This window comes from Alexandromys fortis, unplaced genomic scaffold, assembly GCF_014885135.2.
Source record: "Alexandromys fortis isolate MF-2015 unplaced genomic scaffold, M_Fortis_MF-2015_v1.1 scaffold_228, whole genome shotgun sequence".
Classification (NCBI taxonomy): Eukaryota; Metazoa; Chordata; class Mammalia; order Rodentia; family Cricetidae; genus Alexandromys; species Alexandromys fortis.
In genome coordinates, this window is record NW_026068115.1 from 981031 (window position 1) to 1005722 (window position 24692).

At 37.6% G+C, this 24692-nt stretch overlaps 1 protein-coding gene across 12 annotated transcripts in view; it reads right to left on the bottom strand.

The window, feature by feature from the left end:
* Dennd1a (DENN domain containing 1A) overlaps positions 1-24692 on the bottom strand; it is a 552823-nt gene that overhangs the window by 404469 nt on the left and 123662 nt on the right. For all 12 annotated transcript variants that reach the window (XM_050124870.1, XM_050124871.1, XM_050124877.1 and 9 more), the window contains one exon: positions 12584-12627. In XM_050124870.1, the coding sequence (XP_049980827.1) occupies positions 12584-12627 (44 nt within the window). The remainder of the gene's footprint in view (positions 1-12583; positions 12628-24692) is intronic.

Below are 24692 nucleotides of genomic sequence, written 5' to 3' on the forward strand. Positions count from 1 at the left end.
AGCAGAAGGAGAGAGAGCACGAGCAAGGAACTCAGGGCCATGAGGAGTGCACCCACACACTGAGACAATGGGGATGTTCTTTCAGGAACTCACCAAGGCCAGCTGGACTGGGTCTGAAAAAGCATGGGATAAAACCAGACTCACTGAACATAGCAGACAATGAGGACTGCTGAGAAGTCAAGAACAATGGAACTGGGTTTTGATCCTACTGCAGGAACTGGCTTTGTGGGAGCCTAGGCTGTTTGGATGTTCACCTTACTAGACCTGGAAGGAGGTGGGAGGTCCTTGGACTCCCCACAGGGCAGGGAACCTGGTCTGCTCTTCTGGCTGTTAATGAGAGAGGGGGAGTTGATTGGGGGAGGGGGAGGGGTATGGGAGGCCGTGGCGGGGAAGTGACAGAAATCTGAAAGAAAAAAAAAGAAAAGAAAGAAAGAAAGAAAAGTAGACTGACAAATGAGACAGACACATAGACAATAGAATGCAAGGAGTAAATGTTTCGAGTGTTCTCCAAGCTGAGGTCTGACTTATTAGTTCAGTCAGGGCAAGTTGCTCATGCAATGTAACAAACTGAGCAGAAGTGTTCTGGTGTAAGAGTAAGAAAACAAAAATGAAGAAAATATCCCAACCATAAAAACAGTTTGGGCAGAAGTGCTATCAAAGAGCAAAAAATGCTGGGAAGTGGTAAAAATATACATCAATCAATTTAATATAGTTCTTGAGGTCCTAGCTAGGGCAATGAGAAATATAAAGGAGATCAAGGGGATACAAACTGGAAAAGAAGAAGTCAAACTCTCACTGTTTGCTGATGATATGATAGTTTACATAAGTGATCCCAAAAATTCTACCAAGGAACTTCTACAAATAATAAATACTTTCAGTAATGTAGCAGGATACAAGATTAACTCAAAAAAATCAGTAGCCCTCCTGTACACAGATGATAAAAGCGCTGGGGAAGAAATCAGTCAATCAACACCCTTCACAATAGCTACAAATAGCATGAAATATCTTAAGAGTAACACTAACCAAACAAGTGAAGACTTGTATGACAAGAATTTTAAATCTTTGAAGAAAGAAATTGAAGAAGATACCAGATCTCCCATGATCTTGGGTAGGCAGAAGTAACATAATAAAAATGGCAATCTTACCAAAAGCAATCTATAGATTCAACACAATGCCCACCAAAATCCGAGCAAAATTCTTCACATAAAAAGGTACTCAACTTCACATGGAAAAGTAAAAACCCCAGGATAGCCAAAACAATCCTGTACAATAAGAGAACTTCTAGAGGCATCACAATCCCTGACTTCAAACTCTACTACCGAGCTACAGTACTGAAAACAGCCTGGTATTGGCATAAGAACAGACAGGAGGACCAATGGAACTAAATAGAAGACCCGGATATCAATCCACACATCTTTGAACACCTGATTTTTGACAAGGAAGCAAAAAAATATCAAATGGAAAAAGGAAAGCATATTTAACAAGTGGTGCTGAAATAACTGGATATCAACATGTAGAAGAATGAAAATAGACCCATATCTATCACCATGCACAAAACTCAAGTCCAAATGGATAAAAGACCTCAACATAAAGCCAGCCTCACTGAACCTTATAGAAGAGAAAGAGGGAAGTACACTTGAACGCATTGGCACAGGGAACCGCTCTCTAAATATAATCCCAGCAGCACAGACAGAGAAACAATTAATAAATGGGACCTCCTGAAACTGAAAAGCTTCTGTAAAGCAAAGGACACAGTCAACAAGACAAATGACAGCCTACAGAATGGGACAAGATCTTCACTAACCCCACATCAGACAGAAGTCTGATCTCCAAAATATACAAAGAACTAAAAAAAAAAAAATCATCAAAAGGACAAATAATACAGTAAAAAAAAAATGGAGTACAGACTTAAACAGAGAACTTTCAACAGAGGAATCTAATATGGCTGAAAGACACTTAAGGAAATGTTCAATATCCTTAGTCATCAGAGTAATGCAAATCAAAACAACCCTGAGATTCCATCTTACACCTGTAAGAATGGCCAAGATCAAAAACACTGATGACAACTTATGCTAGAGGGGCTGTGGGGAAAAGGGAACACTTCTGCATTGCTGGTGGGAATGCAAGCTGGTACAACTCCTTTGGTTATCAGTGTGGCAATCTCTCAGAAAATTAGGAAACCTTCCTCAAGACCCAGTAATACTACTTTGGGTATATATCCAAAGGATGCTCAATCGTGCCACAAGGACATGTGCTCAACTATGTTCATAGCAGCTTTGTTTGTCATAGGAAGAACCTGGAAACAACCTAAATGCCCCTCGACCAAAGAATGGATAAGGAAAATGTGGTACATTTACACAATGGAGTACTACACAGCAGGAAAAAATAACGACACTGAATTTTGCAGGAAAATGGATGGAGCTAGAAAACATTATTTTGAGTGAGGCAACCCAGACACAAAAAGATAATTATCACATGTACTCACTTATAGGTGGTTTTTAAACATAAAGCAAAGAAAACCCTACAAACCATAATCCTAGAGAACTTAGACAACAATGAGGACACTAAGAGTGACTTACATGGGAAGTAGAAAAAGAGAAGATCTCCTGAGTAAATTGGGAGCATGGGGACCTTGGGAGAGGGTTGAAGGAGGGAGAGGAGAGGCAGGGAGGGGAGCAGAGACAAATGTGGAGCTCAATAAAAATTGAAAAAAGTATACATCTACGTATTATTAGAGATAATAATAGGAGACAAGGTCAAATCAAGGCCAAATACTTGACTAATCTTCAAGTTTAGAAATACCTCCTGAAAGTATCAGCAACCACCAAGAGATCCAACTACAGAATATGAGCATTGAAGCATATGCTTTGCAATCCCAGAACTCAAAGTTCAAGGCCAATCTGGGCTACACACTAAGCCGGTGACTCAGACAAACAAATAGTAGGGAGAAAATGATAATGGAGAATTTTACACACAGGAGCGGTGTGATCTGATGTAGACTTTAGAACACTATATCTAGCCATTTTATGAACCAGTGGTTCTCAACTTTCCTGACGATGTGCCCTTTAATAGAGTTCTTCATATTATAGTGACTTCCCCATCACAATATTATTTTTGTTGCTACTTCATAACTGTAATTCTGCTATTGTTATGAATCAATGTAAATATCTGTTATTTCTGATGGTCATAGGCAACCCCTGTGAAAGGGGTCACGACCTCTAGGTTGAGAACCGTTCTTGTAGAAGATAAGACTTTGGGGTCACTGGGTTGCTGGCCATTAGAAAGAATACACATGAGATATGCTGAGCATATAAATGCAAAAGAAAATAGACAACTTGGACAGACTAGAGAGCAGTTTGGGATGAAAACGAAGAAGACTTAATGCAGACTTACAGGTGCCTACATAAAGAGAAATAAAAACCAATAGCATTCAACTAAAGCAAAACAGATTACAACTCTCAAAAGCTGGGTCATTGAATTGTTGCAGCCAATAGAGATATATACTGTCAAGCCAGCCACCTGTGCTCCATCCACAGAACCCATATGGTGGAAGAATAACTCTGACTCCCACAAGTTGCCTTCTAGCTTTCCCACACAGGCACATATATGCAAAACAAATTTAAGTAATTAAACATTTCTTATATTTAAAAGTCATCAAAAACTAGACCTAGTTCACTGATAATCTTATTGGGTAACTTGCTAAAAATAAGACCACCCATCTACTGGTACCCTCAGACACTTGAATTTTTAAATGTTTATTTTATTTTTATTATTTTTATGTGTTTGGATGCTTTGCCTGCATGAATACCTGTGCACCATGTGGGTGCCTGGTACTTACAGAGGATAGGATTAGAGTTACAGATGGCTGTGAACTGCTATATGTATGCTGGGTATTGAACTTGAGTCCTCTGAAAGAACAGCCAGTGCTTTTAATCATCAAGCCATCTATCTGTTGATGGAAGGGGCTGGGCCACTTGTTAATTCCTGGCCACCCGGCTAGCTTAGACCGGAAATAATTACACAGAAACTGTGTTAATTAAATCACTGCTTGACCCATTAGCTCTAGCTTGTTATTGGCGAACTCTTACATATTAATTTAACCCATCTCCATTAATCTGTGTGTTGCCACATGGCAGTGGCTTACTGGCAAAGTTTCGGCATGTCTGACTCTGGCCATGGCTCCATGGCATCTGACCCCACCCTTCTCCTCCCATGCTATAGGCCAAGCCAGTTCTTTATTCATTAACCAATAAAAGCAAAACACAGACAGAAGGACCACCCACACCATCTATCCAACCCCATTTTAATGGTTTTTCTTTGCAGGAGGGCAAGAATAAAACCAAAAAATTGTACATTTCTAATAACAATATGTAAGTAAGGATTACATGGTGTCGTGACTATAATTCCAGCATGAGGCAGGGAACCACAACTTCCAAGAGAACCTGGGCTACACAGCAAAACTCTGTCTCTAGAAACAAAAATAAATGAACAGATCATAAACAGAGCAGCAGATGCTTGTTCTTGGTATGTTCATACATCTTTAATCCAAAGCATCATTTAGAGAGCTGTAATACAATACCCTAACAGTCACTCACACTCAGTGCAATCATGGGTACTGATACTCTGCTCCAAAAAAATCTACAGCAAGGGGCTTTTGGAGCTATTGGGCTTACAGTCTACTTCAGTCTGTGATCAGGCTGAAGGGATTAAGAATTTATATTTCTGCATACAAAAATTATAATTCTACCCATACTTCCAGAATACCAAATATACATGAAAAGTAACTAGGGCAATTAGTTTAAAACCCCATACACCAACAGCCAATCTTAGAAAGCACATATGTAACATGGGTCTAAAAGAAAGTATTTCTTTAGGGCAGCTCTCTAACATTTCCCACTTGAGCTTCTCTGAACTACTCTTGATGACTATCCTTCTTGGCAGGGATGTAACTATATGGTGGCATCATCACTCATCATTCCCAACATCAGATTTTCTAGCCAAGCCACATTCAATAAATATCAACACACTTTGAACCTAAGTTACTTCTATAGCCTACTACTGACCGCAGTTGTAATCTCTTTTCTTCTTACCTTCCTGGCATGGTGTCTGGCCCTTGGTGTGCAAACTTACTAATCACTTTCTGTACAAATCAAACTTAGTCTCTCTCCTAGACTGTTTTTAACCATCAAAAATAGTGATAAAGAGGTAAAGGCAGAAAGTATAGTCTTTATTGTTAAGACTAGGATGTAGAGTGTAATCTTCACCGTCATGATTCAGCCTTTGAATGAAATGTAAATGAATCCATATGATCTATCCTGTGGTATCTAGTGCCATAGAGAGCTTGCTATTCCTGCCTGCAAGGAAAGCAGATGTGTAGATTGTTTGAGTCCATTAAGTGTAAATCAACCAGTGAGATCCTGTCCCAAAGATAGACAAACAAAAAAAATGTCAAAAGTGAAAAGGAGGCCATGGAGGGAAAGGAGAACATGGGGGGGGGGGGGAGCATGGATACAGGAGGGAGGATCACCAAGAATTAATTTTGTTTTATAATGTCATAATTAAAAGTCATACTGTGTATGCTGATTTTTAAAAAAGTTTCCAAAATTACATGCAACTCACAATTCAAAATAAACCAAATCTGAATCGACTACAGCAGTGGTCTGGAGCATAATCCAGTCTGGAGAAGTACTTCAAACGCAAGACAGCTCCAAAATTTCAAGAGAAATGGGGTTATTTCTCATGTCCCAATTCCTTTTTCTCTGTGTAAGTCACAAACCCCAAGTCTAAGTCCCAATCTGGACCTCTACTTATGACTGTAATTGATGAGGTACACTCTTTATGATTCCTGCCTGATAACAGGAAGAGATCAAATACAATACATTAATAAATTCTACAACAGAATGCTCAGTCTCTAGTTTATCAACATTTGAAAGAAAGTAACATGAAACTCTTCATACATTGGGCCACATCAAGAGAATGAAGCAAGGCAGCCCAGGCCAGCCAGAGACACTAAAGGAACAAATATGTGATGGAGAGGTGGGAAAGATAGAAGAAGGGAGCAGTGTATGGGCTAGGGATAAAAATAGGACCGAAGATGTGAGAAAGGTGACAGGTAAGAGAGTGGACTGAGGTCTACAAGCTGTCATTGTCAACCCAGTAGGGATGGCAGAATAATGTACAACAGCCTGGAGCTTAAGCAGGTACGGATTCAGCCCCCTAACCTGCGATGAGGTCTTGGGACTCCCCTGGCTCTGGGTAACAAAGGAAGCCAGAGATGATGATGGGTTCTTTTCTGGACTGGGCCTCAAGGAACCACCATGGCCTGCAATACCACCAGAGGCCATGTTGGTGTAGGTGATCCAAGCTGCTGCCCCAGGCCACAATGAAGCTTGTGATCCCATATATAGTCTGTGCCTCTATTGATGCCTCAGTGATACCTCTGTTGTGCCTCTGCTTTGCTGCCTCAGGGAGCCATGCTTAAGTGAGTGGCCTGTGTAACCACCACTTGAGACCATGTTAAGGCTCGTGATCCATGCAGCCACTGAGTCATGAGTGGGTCAGTGGTCCAGCAGATACTGCCAAGGGCCAAGGCTGATGTCTGCGACCTACATTACCATTGAAGTACATGCAGATAACCATGGTCCTGAAGCAGCATGGGTGTGAGAGAGCTAGTCCCACCCAACTCCACCCCATTCAGACCATCTAATGGCTTTTCTCAGCTGAAGGCTTTTCTGGCACTGATGCAGATGGGGAAGACTCATCCTTCCTTGGGGATATGACTACTAGGAATCTGACCACGTTATAGAGAACATTTGGACAACACAAAATGGACTTTTGTTTGTTTGTTTTTTTTATTTATTTATTTAAGATTTCTGTCTCTTCTCCACTGTCACCTCCTCTTTCCCTCCCCCTCCCCCAATCAACTCCCCCTCCCTCGTCAGCCCAAAGAGCAATCAGGGTTCTCTGCCCTGTGGGAAGTCCAAGGACCACCCACCTCCATCCAGGTCTAGTGAGGTGAGCATCCAAACTGCCTAGGCTCCCACAAAACCAATAAGTGCAGTAGGATCAAAAACCCATTGCCATTGTTCTTGGGGTCTCAGTAGTCCTCATTGTCCGCTATGTTCAGCGAGACCTGTTTTAACCCAGGTTTTTTCAGACCCAGGCCAGCTGGCCTTGGTGAGTTCCCGATAGAACATCCCCATTGTCTCAGTGTGTGGGTGCACCCCTCGCGGTCCTGAGTTCCTTGCTCGTGCTCTCTCTCCTTCTGCTCCTGATTTGGACCTTGAGATTTCAGTCCGGTGCTCCAATGTGGGTCTCTGTCTCTGTCTCTTTTCATCGCCTGATGCAGGTTAATATTCAGGAGGATGCCTATATGTTTTTCTTTGGGTTCACCTTCTTATTTAGCTTCTCTAAGAACCCGAATTATAGGCTCAATGCTCATTAGTTCATTATTTGTTTATTTGTTAGTTTTTTGAGGCAGGGTTTCTTTGTGTAGTCCTAGCTGTTTTGGAACTAGCTCTGTAGACCAGGTTGGTCTCAAATTCACAGAGATCTGCCTGCTCTGCCTCCTGAGTGTTGGGATTAAAGGAATGAGACACCACTACCTAATACAACCAAAGTCCACTTATAATCTCTACTGTCTCTCTAATCAGAATCTTTTAATCAATTTACCAAAGTTATCTGTGAATAACAAGAAACTTAGAAAATGTCTCTTCAGAGCATATCTGCAATACAAGCACGAAAACCCATATTCAAACAATTACATACTACCCAAAGAAGATTATTTCCATCACAATTAGCCCAGAGTATGCAACATATTTGCATTCGTTTTTAGTATCAAGCTGATGTTTATTTTTTTTATTTTGCTTAAATGACTATGGTGAAATTCTAAAATCGCATAGGCCATGTGAAACCACAAAAGAGCACTTTTTTATTTTTCCAAATGTACCATGTTTCTACATGGCTTACATACACTTGTACAAGAAATACTGTTAGTTTCTATATAGAGATTTCCATAAAATTTTTATAGTTTCTATAAATGCATAAAAATTGTTGGATCCATTATAACCTGTGTTTCAGTGCCAGTGGAAAGAAAAAATGACCTGTGATTCTAATAGCAATCTCTGTATATGGGGGTACACAGATCCTCTTTCCAGGGCACTAAGACACTATTTTATCAAAATATACATGAGCATTTGAAGAAATAACTTCTAGTACCCTCAACTCTAACAGCCACTCTTAGAACAAATAAGCTATAAAAAGTACAATTAATAATTCTATATGTTTTAATGTAAGAATTAATTACATTATGACCAGCATGCTTTAAAATCATGTATAAAACCTGTTTCACTTGATACAGTACAATGCTATTTAAGGAAGTATCTGATAGGTTACTATGCCTTTATTTCATACTATTCTATGCCATAATCATAATTACTACCAATTATTAATCTGAAATATACCTATTGTTTTAAAACCAATAATTGGCTTTTGGTGGGAGTAGTATCATTTAAAAACATATAAGTTTAACCATCATTTTCCCTTAATTCAATTAGTATTCATTAAAATGGTACTAACAAAGTTTTACAAATTATTCCCATAATTATGAATAAACAGAGTAAACAAAATGACATAAGTACACCGAGCTGACTACAGAACTATGGTTTTATTTGTGAGTCAAAGACAGTCATGTTTATTTCTCATTTCCAGTGTCAGAATAGCATGCTATCTTTGAGAATGAGAGGACTGCATTACTACTGTGCTTCCGCCTGTAACAGGAATTTTCTACTGCTTATTGTTGGAAGCTCAAAAGAATAGGTTTTTCCCATAACCCAAAGTAATTCAAAATCTACCTTCAATTTTATAACCTTTAACTATTGAAAAAATGCTGATTATATTATATATCTATGAGACAAAGAATTTCTTTTTCATCTCATACATAAGCTGTTAGAAGATTATTTTTTCCAGAAGTACAAGATCCTTTCAAGTCAGAACCCTACCACTGCTGGTGTTTTAGTATTTAAACTGGTTAAGCTTTAAACAAAAGCAGATAAGTAAGCAATGTGAACTCTGAAAAGCCCTTGCTTTTCCTGTTTTGTTGCTTATTTTGCTTTTTAAAAAAGTACTGTGCATCTTCCAGGAATTAACAAAGCCTACACTTCCAGGCTCACTAAATTTTGATGAACTATTGAGTGCTACACTGACTTAATGGTTTAAACCATAGATGTCACTGTGGTCTGACTGTGTCACAGACAACTTAAGGAGGGAAAATAGGGCACAGAGAAACCACTCTGTCAGTAATTACAACCAAGAGCTCTAAAATGTGGCTCAGGCTGCTCATTACTTCTTCTTTCTGTATCAAGACCCTTATTTACATTTCAGATTACATTTTTTATGAAACAGTAAGATCTATCAGAGCTGAGAGGACTGAAATAATGAGGGGAAACATTTTAATAAAATGTGTTGGGTCTGCATTACTTCCGTGACAGAAAGAAAGGCTTCCTCTGTAGTGATGGATCATTTATTCCGCTTCTAAACGAGAAGCAAAAAGATGAAACTGATGAACTTTTACTGCCCGTTTGTCTTTAGCAGACAATTAAGACAGAGAAGATCAAAATGGATTATCATACCATGCAGACAACTGGCCCAACAGTAATACATGTCTGAGAGCACAGATTTGTAACTCTCTTTTATCCTCTCCTTTCTTCTTACTTCTTTTTCCACTCTAAAGGCAGTGCTAGCTTTGTGGCTCAAGGAGAGCCAAAAGGCTGGTCATCATTATTCAGCCACAGATGTCAATCTAACCTCCCTTTTTTCTCAGTTTCTAAAGCAGTGAGGCACAATAATTTGTGACAGATTCTTTTACTGTAAGGTACAAAGAACACACAGAATAAAACATCTAGCATCAGCCAGTGTCTCTGATCAAGTGTGCGGTACATGGGAAATACACTATATGTAAAAACAAGCTCTGGCAGTTTAGGTGAACGAGGAGTGAAAATCGAACGGAGAGGGTATGGGGGACAGAACGGTGTGTTCACACCCACACAGTGATAAGTGTTATATTGGGTGGCAAATTATCTTAAACATTCCTTAAGGACCACATCATAAATGTTTTAATATTTAAAATACTATACTTAATGCTTACACAAAATAGAAATATTCCTAAGAATCTCTTATAATGGTATACAGGAAATACATATCTGGAAGAGACAGATAATCTGGTTTATTCAAACAAACGACAATGTGAAAAAAGCCTATGAAATCAGAATAAAAATGATTTTAAACAGCAATTAAGAAATAAGCATTTTTCATTCTCTTTCATAGAAGATATGATTCTCAAGTACATTTTTGGAAGTTGGAAAAATATCTTCAAAAATCAAGTAGATCTTTCATGTCTCATTTCCTGAGTTGTTTGGGATCAAGAAATATATCTTAAGTTTGAGGAGATGCTAAATAAGACTGTATTGTATACATTCTGATAGGTTTGCCTTGAGCCCAAAGTCTGGTTCTCAAATTTCAGCACTGTGTCACTCCTCCAAACAAAGAAACAAATACCTCTATCCTGTGAACAACTTTACAATAACTACAGCTGCTATTTCATAACTACCTACTATAATTTTAATCATTCCAACTTTGACAGAGAAAATGTATGTAAGGCCATTTACTGACAAAAGCAAAAGACTAAATTCACTACACAGTTAACATCACATTAAACAACTGGACTCCACATGCAATGAGAGTGCATAAAACTGTCTAGATTTTTCTGTGGATACACATATACATGTACACACATCCTCCTCAAACACATGTACTGGGAAGAAAAGAACACAGATACTAAAACTCCAGATTGTTCCAGCAGTTTCTTCTGAGTAGTAAAATACCAGAATGGTTTATATTTTCTTTATGCTTCTTTATGCTTCTTAAATTTTATTTTTGCCTTAGCTCTACTTTCTAGAGCTTTATTACAAACTTCTTATTTATGCAGTTTCTAAAGTTATGTACTATAAAACTCATGTCTCTGTTTTGGCGTTAGTAGAGACCTCTGTTTAAAGGTCTAGACCCAGATGGTAACCATGCTGTTCTAAGTTTTCTCCTAAAGAACTGTACCTCTCTAGATTATTCAGGTCAGCAGATCACAAAGGTTATTTATCTACTTAAAAAGATTTAAGAGCTATGACCATCAGTAAATTATGAGCAACAGTTTTTCATCCTATAGATATTACTTAAGAAATATGTTCAGAGCCGGGCGGTGGTGGCCTTTAATCCCAGCACTCGGGAGGCAGAGGCAGGCGGATCTCTGTGAGTTTGAGGCCAGCCGGGTCTACAGGAGCTAGTTCCAGGACAGGAACCAAAAGCTATGGAAAAACCCTGTCTCGAAAAATCCAAAAAAAAAAAAAAAAAGTTCAGTAATTTTCTTAAAATCATATAATCTTCGGATTATATTGTTTAATTGAAAGGACTAAATCTCATAGCAACTTAAAACATGATAAAAATTAACTCAACTAATAAATGAAAATGATAAGTAAGGTAAGATTTTAATTTATTTTTAAATCTTATTTTAATCTTGAAGTCAACACAAAGCAAACCAGAACAACTGTTCAAGATTCTTATATCCTATCACCTTGTTACAAAGCATGTCATTACGCTGCTTATTTTGTATTGCTGGACACACTGTCACCCCTGTTTCAAAAGGACATATTAGACTCCTAACTCTATGACAGGCCACAATACAAAGATGCTACCACTGCCCTGCATGTTTCTTTTCATTATATTTACCCTTACTCAAGGACTTGTAACAAAAAACTCTGAATGAATGCATCAGGAACATGCTTTGTGCACACTATTCCATGTGTGAAAGGTTTGATAAAGTTGTCAAAGATAAAGAGTAATACCATTGTTATAAAGATGTTTTTTTATTATTTAAAAACTATGCAAACTAAAAACTTAAACTAAAAATGTAATGAGTCAAATAAAGCTACAAAGTATCTTCAGTATTCCTTGGGGTAGAAAATGGAGCCTCAACATATAGCCTGGAACCAACTATAGAGTAGACTGACATGAGAACTTCAACAATGTTGCGCCATTGTTCCTGGAGTGCTGGAAATTTGAAAGATGATGGGACTACCCAAGCAGTCTTAGCACTCCTCCCTGAAAGTACCTGCTTTACTCCAAGGTGACAACAGTAGCGTCACCTGCACTGCAAATTCCATGATAATGTTATAAGGCTCCTTCCCTTTTTGGTCAGACTGCTTGACTCCTTAAAAAGTATATTTAAAAAAAAAAAATCTTCAGTTCACAGGCATCTCAGAAAGAATTTCCTATTGACCCACAGCAATGACGCACCTAAAGTGGAATCTCTTGCTTAGTTGTTGTGCATAGCCCTCTGGAGGAAACACTCCAAATTTAGCATTAATATTTTCAATCCTACTTCACTGTGCTTTATATTTTGTCTTTGGTTCCTAATTACCACTTCTATTCCTTTCTAAATTTCATTTATCTCTTTCAGTAAAGAGAACAGTAATAATATGTTGAACAACTCTGAAATAAATTTTGTCATGTAAAAAATTAATTACGCATTCCAAACCTGGTCACTGTAGTCCTCTGGGAATTGCCTCTGCACCTCAGGATCTGTAAATAATTGACAGATAATATTAATTGGCTTTGGATTAGTGAGCAAGGAGAGGATCACACATTAATATTTGATCAGAAGATGATAGCAGCCCTGGCAGGGGATCCAAGGGGGCAGCTGAGGCTGCTATGTTGATGAGCACAAGGAAGGCCTCAGCAAGGCACTCCCATTGCCCTCCTCCAGAAATACAAAAAAGAAAAGATTTAAAGGCCTGATGCTACTGTTAACTTTAGAACTACTACCTAATATGAAAATCTTACCAGCTGCAAGCTGCCCTCAATACACTTTTCCAAAGAAAATGAGTTTTAAACCTGCTTGACTTTTCTTCTCTAATCAGCAGCCTTTTTTTCATCATTACGAATGTTGGCCTGATCAGCCTAAGTACCAGACACAGAACAGGGAGAAAGGGACAGTAAGGGTGGAATTCTTTCAAGGAACAAATGTAAAAGTCAGCACTTTGGAAAATAAAACATAGCGTTCCCCAAGTGCTTATGAAAACAAAGCTACAACTAAAGGAAGTCTTCAAAGCAAACCAGTACTTTTGGTCTGGTTCGTTAGTTTAAAAAAAAAATCAAAAAAAAATTAAGTATTATATGAAATGATTCTTACCTTGACATAATTAGGTTTGTATAGAAACTATAAAAATACAAAGGTGAAAACAGCTTTTCTGATCACCTCTGTAGTATGGGGGGGTCACTTCATTTTTAAATCATAATTGCAAGATAATGTTATATCTATAAGTCAATATAGACATGTTCTAAGTAAAAAAAACTCCAACTACAACCAATAGGAAAGTATACAATCTTTTCAATAAAAAAAAAAAAAAAGATTTGGTTTTATCCCATGCTTCGGACTCTCTGATCATGGTGAACAATGAGGGCTGAAGAGAAGCCAAGGACAATGGCATGGGGTTTGGATCCTACTTCATGTTCCGGCTTGGTGGGAGCCTAGCCAGTTTGGATGTTCACCTTCCTAGACATGGACGGAGGGGGGAGGACCTTGGACTTTCCACAGGGCAGGGAACCGTGACTGCTCTTTGGATTGGAGAGGGAGGGGGAGAGGAGTGGGGGGGAGGGGGAAAGGAGTGGGGGGAGGGGAGAAGGGTGGGAGGAGGGGGAGGGAAATGGGAGGCTGGCAGGAGGCGGAAACTTTTTTTTCTTTTCCTTTTCTCAATAAAAAAGAAAAAAAGAAAAAAAAAGATTTGGCTCCTCAGAGATAATGCTGCAGAGGTGAAGGGTCAGAATACCATGTATTTGGGAAATCATGTATCAATGCAAAAGAAAAGTTTCCTTCTAACAGTATTTCATGGTACACTGCTTGTTTTTCTTATGTGTCTTTAACAGCTACACTAAACCACCAATTGACTTCTCTGTGAACATGAATCCTCATAAAGGTTCAAATCTTTCAAGTCACAATTCTTCAGTAAAAACAGACCAAAAATAGGTGAGGGAACTAAACTTACTACCTTTAAGTTTTTGGAATATCTGTTTAAAAATCATGAAAGCTATTGGACACTTTTTTTAAAATCTAAGATTATTCCAAAGAACAGAAATATTCATAAATACCAAAAATATTGTTTCCCATAGAGGTGATACATAATAAAGATCATTTTTGGTTCTTTGGTTTTTTTGTGTTTAGCTTTCCAACAGATGGCTACTATTATGGAAAACCACAGCCAATCAAAATGCAGTTGTGGGTCCCAGTCCCATTGGAAACAACTCCCACACCTAAGACTAAAGGAACATTGTAGAGAAGGGGCAGAAAGATTGCAATATCCAGAGAACCGAAGGAGTTTGTTGTGAGACAGTCTCCTAGAAATTACACTCAAACAGTCTCACCAACATGATTACCTAAACATGAGCTAAGCACAGACAACAACCGTAGACATGACAAAGTGGATGGGGGGAAAACCACAAAGCCTCAATCCTACACAAAGAATTGCACATGACTAAAGAACACTGCGAGTGGGATAAATGATCTTCCACAGGGAAAAGCACAGCAACTGGTTATGCAGTGCTAAAGGGTAAGCCTGAAAACACACAAACAGGTAACATTGTACAGACTGAGCGGGTATAATCAGGAATATACATGTATATTCATATCCACATATGCATACAACAACCATGAATTTGAAAGAGATCAAGAAAAGATATATGGGAGAATTTGGAGGAAGGAAAGGGAATGAGGAAATGATGTAACCAAATATAATCTTAAAAGAAATAATAAAATAAATTTAAAAAAAAGACAAGTGGAAATCACCTTCTCTCTTTACCTTCACCTTCTGAGAAGTGACTAATGACGTGTCTAGATTGAGACCTGGGGAGTTCTAGAGTAATGCTCTCTCTGCAGCACCACTGAGGGCCACCCTTCTGAGCCAGAGAGAAAAGGGTTGCCTGTCTTTGGCCTGCTGGCTTGAACTATACAAGGACTCTGCTCTCCTGAGACAAGTGGCCAGAAGGCAGTAACTGGCAGGCAAGATAGGGATAGTACCTCTTTTATCCAAAATGCTTGGGACCGAGTGTTAAAGATTTGTGAGGTTTTCATATTTCAGAAATATTTACAAAGATTTCATGAGCTAAACATTCTTAAGCCAAAATGGCAACATCTGATGTCAGAGCATTTCAGATCCACACATGTTCAAACTTTATGGGGCCAAACAAAGAAAAGTTAGTAGCAAAGTATGACAGACAGCCTAACCAACCTGGTGGGTAGCAAAGCTAAAAAAGCACAGTGACTATCATTCCTGAAACATATAAAATTATCTGATATTTTAGTCTAGAAACAAACTCAAAAGTAACATCTCTAAGATACTGAGAGGCACAACGAAGCAGACGGTGGGAAAGCCAGAATCACTCACAACTTGCTCCTTTTCTCCCAAATGCCATGTGATCAACATACTCTTTAACCAGAAAAAAAGTCATATACATGACTTCATACTGGATTCTTAATAGCATGCCTTCTATCTTGCAGTAGTTTTTGCTTCCTGGCAATTACAAAGTACCAGCAGAAATAAAAGACATGGGTCTTATTTTTGTGCCACCATCTTGTGAAGAGATAAATGCTAGAAATAAAATTTGTGGTTTATTCTTCAAACTTTGTTATTATGTGGGACAAAGTTTTAAATCTCTTTTTAAAACTTCTATTAATAAGAAACCAGAGCAATAAAAACCCATTGCTTTAAAACATATTTTCAATGTTTTTTTCATATATACAATATAGCAGAATTAAGAAAATAGATGGAAGAGATGAATCCAGTTTGAAACACTAAAAGTAAAGATGACTATGCCAGCCAGTAAAAAGGCCACCCCAACTACATTACAGTAAACACCGCTTCAGTCGTTGGCAGCATAAACGCCCAAGGAGAGTCTCAGATTTTAACAGAACAATGTTCCAGGACAAAACATTCACTATTGTTTACTACAGTTCAAGCATGAGACTTTTGCTTGGTTTTCTTTACAGTCTCAGAGGTTTACAAAAAGCAAATTTCATGAGTTCTTAACATTCTCTAAAACATTACTTTTTTTTTAAGGCAATGCTTTTTAAGACCAAGTCTAATCTATAAAGTTCCATTCAATTAATTCAAAGATTCAGTCTGATAGTCCATAAAACTATGAAAGCTATTTTGTAAAACTTAAGACAGAGACTGCAAACAATTTATTTGAATTGTCTTAAAACATCTATTTTGTACAAGAAGCTGTAATCGTTTTTTCACATTGATCAGGATGCCATTATGCCACCAAAATACTGACATTGGAAACATGTGAGTTAAAAAGGTCCAAAGACAATCCATTTTCTCAAGCAGCACAGCACCCTCCTTACTAACAGCTTCAGCATGGTACATACAAAACATAGCACCCTGCAATTAAGCAAATCGCCTTTAAATTTCTGTCTGGCAGCAATCCACTTGAGCGTCTGTATGTTTTTACAAGTACTCTATGTATTTCATTGCATCAGCTGCATTTCTTTGAGTTTTAAATGGTCTGGGAGCATTTTATGAAATGTTCTATATGGAAAATAATGTACACTGGAAATTAGCATCAGTCTGATAATTACATATTCGTTTTTTAATCCATCCTTAAGTCCTGTAACTTCTTATGTCCCAAAACACCTTTTCATTCAGAAGCTCATCACCAAATGCAGTGTCACCAACTTTGAAGGCAAAATCAATCTGTAGATCAGAGTGCCACAGTGGACGAGCACAAGCTAGCAATGTGCTAAGGCAGGTGGCCGTGCGTGTCAGGCTTTTCCCTGAGAACTGTCTCTAGGACAGAAAATTAAGAACATAACAAGATAGTCTTTTTCTTAACCTCCTGTCCTGGCAACTTTCTTCTGATTCAAATTTAAAAATCAATTATGTCATCTCCCAGGTAAACACTTTTCTTTTGTTGCTGTCATTTTTAGATAAGGTTCCAAGCTGTCCCGCAACTCACAATGTAAACCAGGCTGGCCTCAAAAATCATAGAAATCCTCTGAGTGGTGGGATCAAAGGCAAGCATCATCACATCCAACAGGAAAACACTTTTCGATTAAAAAAAAAATCTGTATTTAAAATACCTTGTCAACAATATGGATCATCAGATTATGTCTTTCTGGACAAAGCTCCATGTCACATCAATGTGAAGAAGGACACTGCCTTCTCCTGGCAGCATGACCATCTACAAGTCTGTCCTCACAACACTACTTCTCCTAAGGGCCACAAGGCAAAATTGTCACAGTGTAGGATTCTCAGCAATACAATCTCATTCCAGCAGAGAACACAGCTGTGCTGTGAACAGAGAACTCCAAAAAGAAAGGCTGGCTTTCTTCAGTCTCAATAACCCATGTTTTCTAGTCTCCAACTATACATACTTTTAAATATTTAATAAGACATAGCAAGTCGCCACAGGATGTTTAATTAATAGAATAAGAGTTTGGGCAAGGCTCACTGGAAAGGGACTATAACTTATTTTATACAGCTCCAAAATCCTTGCATTTGCCTTAGGCTTTAAGTTCCTAGAAAACCTGGTAGAGTTTTTTTACAAGAGAAATAAAAAAAAATCATAAAAGTACCATGGTTATGTATGAGGTGTCGTTTGCACATTGGTAAGTACTAGGTAAACACACACCCTCACACACACATCATTTCAAATTATTTCTGGTTCTCTCTCCCTTACCCATGACTGACTACATTCGAAGAGGAATGCATGGCATATTTTCTGATTGATTAATGAAAAGTATGCTGACTTTATTTTGTATGAAATATGCTATATCTGTATACTAACTAAATGTCACCAACTTCCATAACTGCTGCTCTCTGGGAGACTCTTAAAAGAAGCTACCCACGTGGCAGTTCACTTGAGAGACTATACTGCTTTCACTTTTAAAATACTAGAGATCAAGGCAGAAAAAGTTAGATTTAACGCCTACTGAAACTATCCAACCTTTGTCTCTAGGATGTTTCAGGAAATAAAAGACAAAATACTGAACACCTTTGGATTTCACAATTTTAAAGGCCTGTCCTTTACAATCAAAGCTTTAAACATCAGCTATCGGCCACATAATCTAATTGCTCGATTTCATGGAGTTTAAGACACTATCTCCCTTTCTTACAGCCATAAATGCTAAGTCAAGCTGTAATCAGATTTAATTTTCCAGATGAGAAGATGGGAATATGCTGCAAATAGGATAATCATACACTTCAATGTTCTTTCCTTAATGGCATTTTCCAATTTTATACACCAAAACTGTAGGCTGAGTAAATAGCCCAAGAATTGTGACACCTTTTGAGGGTTATCTCAGTCTTTCTCTAAACATATTTAGAAGTAAACTTTACTTCAAGATGTTAATTCTTTGCATAATATAAAGCTAAAGTTTCCTGAGGATGAGATTACAAACTAGACTGAGCTAAATAAAAAGCTTCAAGGACAGATATTCTCATTAAACACATGAAAAAAACACACTACAAAAATTCGGCTATGCTTACTTTATAACCACAAAATACTCAAATTGGTGGTTTTGCATTTTAAGTGAACATAATCATTCTAGCAAGGCACTCATTTCTATCACAGTTAAATCTTACCTATTAAAAATTTCACATTTGAAAAGAAATGCTTCAAATATTTTACCTAGTTTTAAAAGTAGTACTCCTTTCCTTGACAATGAAACAAGAGTTTGTCGTATTTTTTGTTTTAACTTAAAAATTACTAATCCTAAAATTGAAATTTGCTCCTGAAATCTCAGAAGAGTATAAATAGCCCACTAATTAGAAGAACAATATTTCTAATTTCTTCAAATGAACCTTTATTTGGAACTCATCACCTAGAAAAAAAATCTACTGCATGAAAACACATACTGCCTTGAAACATGAAAACTGAACACATAAAAACACTGAGTAGATTTTAAACCACGACTCAGTTCTAGCACTTCCTCCCAACACTGAAATTTCAAACCAATTTCATACTATTTCATAGCAGCCAGACTGATAACATAGACACAACACAGTTGGCCACTGACATCTATAATAAAACACAAATAGTGTTTCTGAAGGACAGAAAACCCACCTCAGTGTGGTAAGCAATAGAGCATTCAGGTGCTGGCCGGCTCCTCCTCAGACTTACATAGTCTGCTCTTCAGACATACCCTGGTCTGACATGGCTAGTAATGCATAAACAGCAGACAATGACCTATTGTTTTCAGCTGCTGGAGTTATGAATGTAGTACAGTTACCAATTATGTGAATCAACAAGGCCTAAATGCATCAGCTGTTCTGCAAATAATGAGTTCTTTGACATCATAGAGAAAGTCTAGAAAATTCATCTTGCCTTCTGGAAAATGATGGACTATTTTAACCAGAAAATGCCATCACTTACTGATAAATTAAAATATTTCTCATAAATAACTTCACTTACAAAAGGAATATGTTTGTTCCTTAATCAAATTTATACCTCATACACCCAAAGTGATGTTCTCACTTAAAGTTGTCGTTTCCCCTAATATACCCCAGTTTTCAACCTAGGCATTTAAATTTAAATTGTTATGGTTTCTTTTTACTTAGTTTGGGATTTGAAACTAATTTCTTAGATCTATCAAATTGGTCAATTAACACATAAAGATGAATATCACCTTTTAAATAGTTATCTCAGTTTCCTGAAAGTTTTCTGTGAGTTACAATTTATCTTATCTTGATGCTGTTTTCTAAAGTCCTGGGAATAAAATCTGGGGCCTCACGCATGCAAAGCAAGTGCTCTACCACCGAGCAAACAATCTCAGTCTTAATCATTTTTTTTAAACAAGTAGCAGAAATATTACATCTTATATTTATGTAACTACTTTAGACTTAAATTACAGCTGTGCCTTTTCTATTCTAAAGGTGACATTACTACATATGGTCTTTATAGCCATATAACATCTGTAATTATGTGGGGGGAAAGAGAAAGCTATCTACTCAAAACTACTGACAAGAGTACCTGCAAAACGTCAGCAGCACTGTGACAGGCATGCTACACAAAATTTCTGTTTTTCACTTTCATAACAAAGTTCTCTTCAGTGATTATCATGTCAGTTTTATTATAAAGAAAGCAATAAGGTTGCCTAGAATTTTACTAACTTGTCCAACATTTAAAAACCAGTATGCATTTGTGGTACAAATACTCCATGTCCAGGCCAGGTGATGAACAAGCCCCTCAGGAGTTCGAGTTTAATAGAGCATAACTGGAGAATACAATGCTTAAAAAGCAGCTACCTTGGAGCCCACCAAGCACTAAAGCAGGGATTAGCCTAGGGACATGGAACCTTGTCCAAAAGAGGCAAAGGCTTCCTGCAAGAGAGGCAGGGGAAATGTAGCTTTAGACTGACAGTCAAGCCCATGATGCCATACCTGCATTCTTACCAGAACACAGAACAGAGCCAAAATATTTGGTAGAGTTAGGTCCCATGTTTTACTTAGCTTGTTTCCCACAAAAGTCTTTCCTGTTACAAATAATCAACAAATAGAGAAAAGAAAGAAAGAAAGAGAGAGAGAGAGAGAGAGAGAGAGAGAGAGAGAGAGAGAGAGAGAGAGAAAGCTAATTAAATGGCCTGTCTCTTCAAGTGGATTTTTAAAAAAAAAAAGGCCTATTTCAAAACATCCAATTGAAGAAAAGTTTTTGACTGCCATAGGCTTTCTAAGATCATGCTGGCATGTGGTAAGAATACAATAAATATTCATTGCTGGGATGTTGCTAACCCCAAAAGAGAAATAAGCAAGCACTATGAATGAGATGACTATAGACATATAGGTGTACCTCAAATTGGAAATATGAGTGTTCCTGAAGTAAACTTTTAAAAACCCAATTAAAATGTTCCCGTTGCCTTCTATCACTTAACTAGAATGCTATAACTCTATTAGAAACTCATTTTTCTATGTTGTCTTTGGTTGCAGATCCCTAAGCTACCATTTCTTTGCCTCCTGGCATCTGTTTGCTAATGATCTATAAACATCATGCACTTGGGACTCCCCTGATTTTCAGAACCCCTGAGGTGAATCTGTATAAACTGAAGGCCCTTTCTGCTCATTTCTTTGCTTTCTAAGTTTGCAAACTCAGTTTTAGAAGCAGAATCCCACTCACAGCATTTGCATAACAATTAAAGCACTACTAGCTACCACTTACTAGGTGCCCAGGTACACAAACCATCACCATGAGCAGTTTAACCGACCTTGTTTAATCAAAGCAACCCTATCAGGTTTTAAAAAAAATACAGATAGACAGACTGACAGACATTTTATAAACTGTGAGGCTCAACTGGTGGTAAATCAACAGTTAAGTAACATAGACAGGATTCAGCCTGGGCCATCAGACACCAAAGAATCCAGCACTGGCTTTCTTCTTTGGCTTTATTTATTTACATCCCCTTGTCGTTTCGTCTTCTCATCATTATTATGACTCAACAATAAGAATACATCTGGACAAATAGCTACAACATGTTGTCATGAAATAGGTCTTAGCAGATTATGAATTGAGAACTTTCCAATTCCTCTACTTAGAGTCCTTTGCCAAGTTCAGGATATAAAAATGATTCCAAAGTAATTAGCATTCAGTTCTAACAAACACAATATTTAAGAGATGAATTTCATAATTAAAAATTAAAGAATTTTCAAAGTTAGAGGTTACTCTTGTATCACCAATGAGAAAACTCTCTGCTAAAAAGAATAAGACCATGGGCGAGGGGAGCGGGGGGGGGCGGGGGGGAGAGGGGGGATAGGATCCTGTTCAAGAAAATATTTCCAAGGAACTCTAAAGAACACTAAAAAAAAAAAAACCAAAAGACTGGCCCAAACTGAGGCACACAAAGAAGAAGAAGAAAAAAAAAAAAGCCTCTTATCCTCTGTGAGCAGAGCTGTCACCAGGATTTTCTTGGCATAGTGACTCACCTGCAATCCAAGCACCCAGGAAGCTAGGGAAGAAGGATCAAGAGTTTAAGGTCAGCTTGGCTCTACTAAAAGCTGCAGTCCAGGGGCTGGAGAGATGGCTCAGACGTTAAGAACACTGACTGTTCTTCCAGAGGCCCTGAGTTCAATTCCCAGCAACCACACAGTGGGTTACAGCTAGCTATAATAAGGTCTGATGCCCTCTTCTGGCATGTTGGCAGATATGGAAACTAACACTGCATATAAAAAAATAGATTTAAAAAAAAAAAAAAAAAGCTCCAGTTCAGCCAAGCCAGCTAGTGAAATCATGTCAAAAAATCAAAGTGGAACAAATTTCTTCTTGGCGAATTCTCTGCCCTGTGAAAACAGTTGCCTGCCCTTAGCTATCCTGTAAGAGAAATGATACCTATATCCACACTATAGATTTTTAAGATAAATATATGTAACATAAAATTTACAATTTCAGAGATGCTTTAGTGTATAGTGCCCTAGCGCTGAGTGCACTCATTGCTGCTTGAACAGTTTCCAATTGTTTCCAGAATGTTTCACCTTTTCCAGATGAAGTTTCGAACACATTAACTACTACCTCCTCTTTATTCCTTCTTTCCATTTGACTTTGTGCCTCTATTAATTAATGTGACTACTCTAGGGAGCCTGTGTACGTAAAATCATGCAGTATTTGTCTTTTTGTAACTGTTTTATTTAATGTGGTCTAATGACTTCAAGATCTGTGTTATAATATAGGTATTGATATCTTTCCTTTAAAATGAACACTACCGTGCATCTATTAGGCACACTGTCTGCTTCCTATCCCATTAATAGACCCTTGGGTTAATTTCCTTTTCCCTATTGTATATAAAACAGGTATTAATATGGATGTACAAATATCTTTATAATGGCTTCACTTAAGATTCTAGACTGTTAGTGACAGTCTAAAAATTTATTCATTTATTGTATGTGTATTGATATTTTTGTCTGTATGCATATCTGTGCATCACATGCATACCTGGTGCAGAGGCCAGAAGAGAGTGTCAGGTCCCTTGGGACTGGTGCTACAGATAGTTGTTAGTTGCCAGTGCCTGCTTTCACTGCTGCTGGATATATGTCCATTGGAATTATTGAAAAATAGAAATCTACATTAAAATTTTCAGTTAGCCAGATGGCACATACCTTTAATCTCAGTACTCAGTATGCAGAGGCATGTACACCTCTCTAAGTTTCAGAACAGCCTGCTCTACATAGTAAGTTCCAGGCCATCTAGGGCTAAATACTGAGACCTTGTCTCAAAACAAAACAAAACAACAACAACAAAATTTTGAAGACCTCTACCCCTTTTCTCATGCTTTCACATCATAAAAGACCTTAATCATTCTGATGTAAAACTGTTACTACCATGAGCTAAGAAATGGCTCGGAAGTTACAAGCACTGGCTGTTCTTCCAGAGGACCACGGTTTGTTTCTCAGCACCCACATGGCAATTCACAACCTTCTGTAGCACCAGACCCAGAGAACCTGACACTCTTTCGTGGCCTTTGTGCACCAGGCAGCACAAATTTTTCTTGCATCTATCAAATACCAGGTTTCACAATCACACAAAACAAAATTTTCACCTAGCCCTCAAAATTTACCAACCCATATATCAGCTTTCCAGGCTTTACAAAGTTAGAAAGGACCACCTGGTGCATGCTTCTCCTAACAACCTCAGTGGTAGGGAAAGAAGTGTCCCACAGGTACCACTGGGGTCACTACTGAACTGAACTCAGATACACTTGCACAAGCCAATAGAAAATACATCATGATTCATGATAGGAATCCTGTGTAAGTACTCTATAAAACTTTTTTATAGAGTGCTACATTTACGATAATTTACATAACATAACTAGTATCAAGCAGCTAAATTCCAATTCTTTGTTCTTTTAAAAAAAGAAATAGCACAGCATTTTAAATTAACGATATGCTTCTGAATATGACCCTATCAAGCATTCTTAAGGGGCTTCATAACACGAACATTGATAATTTACCAAATAAATTTACTACGTTCAGTTCTATTATAAAAATTCACGGTGATTATTAATGAAAGCAAGCGTTAATTTACTATTTTTTACCCCTTCCTTCTCCAGGCATTTATTGGAACCTAATTCATAGGGAGTATCATTTTTAACAGTATTCTCTAAAAATGGTATAGGGCAACTACTGTATAATTATCTCCAAGGCTGCAAATTTTCAGCACTTTGCATACTTTATATTTTACATACACTAAAGAATGTAAACTCAATGGTCTAGTAAACAAGGTACTCTTTGGTTTCAAAACTTCATTAAGCATAATAAATCCAATTAGACACAGTATGAGGCTTTCCTCAAAGCCATACAATAACACAATATTGTATTGTTAAAATATTTTCATTGTTATACAGGTTGACACGGTTTATTCTTAATAGAAACTGACTCAGAGAGATTTTGGAACAAAAGTATCCTAACCAAGCAGCAGTTCCCAAAGTGTCATGCTAAAAAGAAAAAAGAAAAAAAGAAAATAAAAACCACCACTCTCTAATTCACACAATTCAAACAATCAAATCTCAGACAATCACTTCCTTGTTATCAGAACAATGTGCACTACTTTACTGTGGTAAAGTAATGTTACCTTTAAAAATAAATAAATAAATAAAGGAAAGCTAAAGA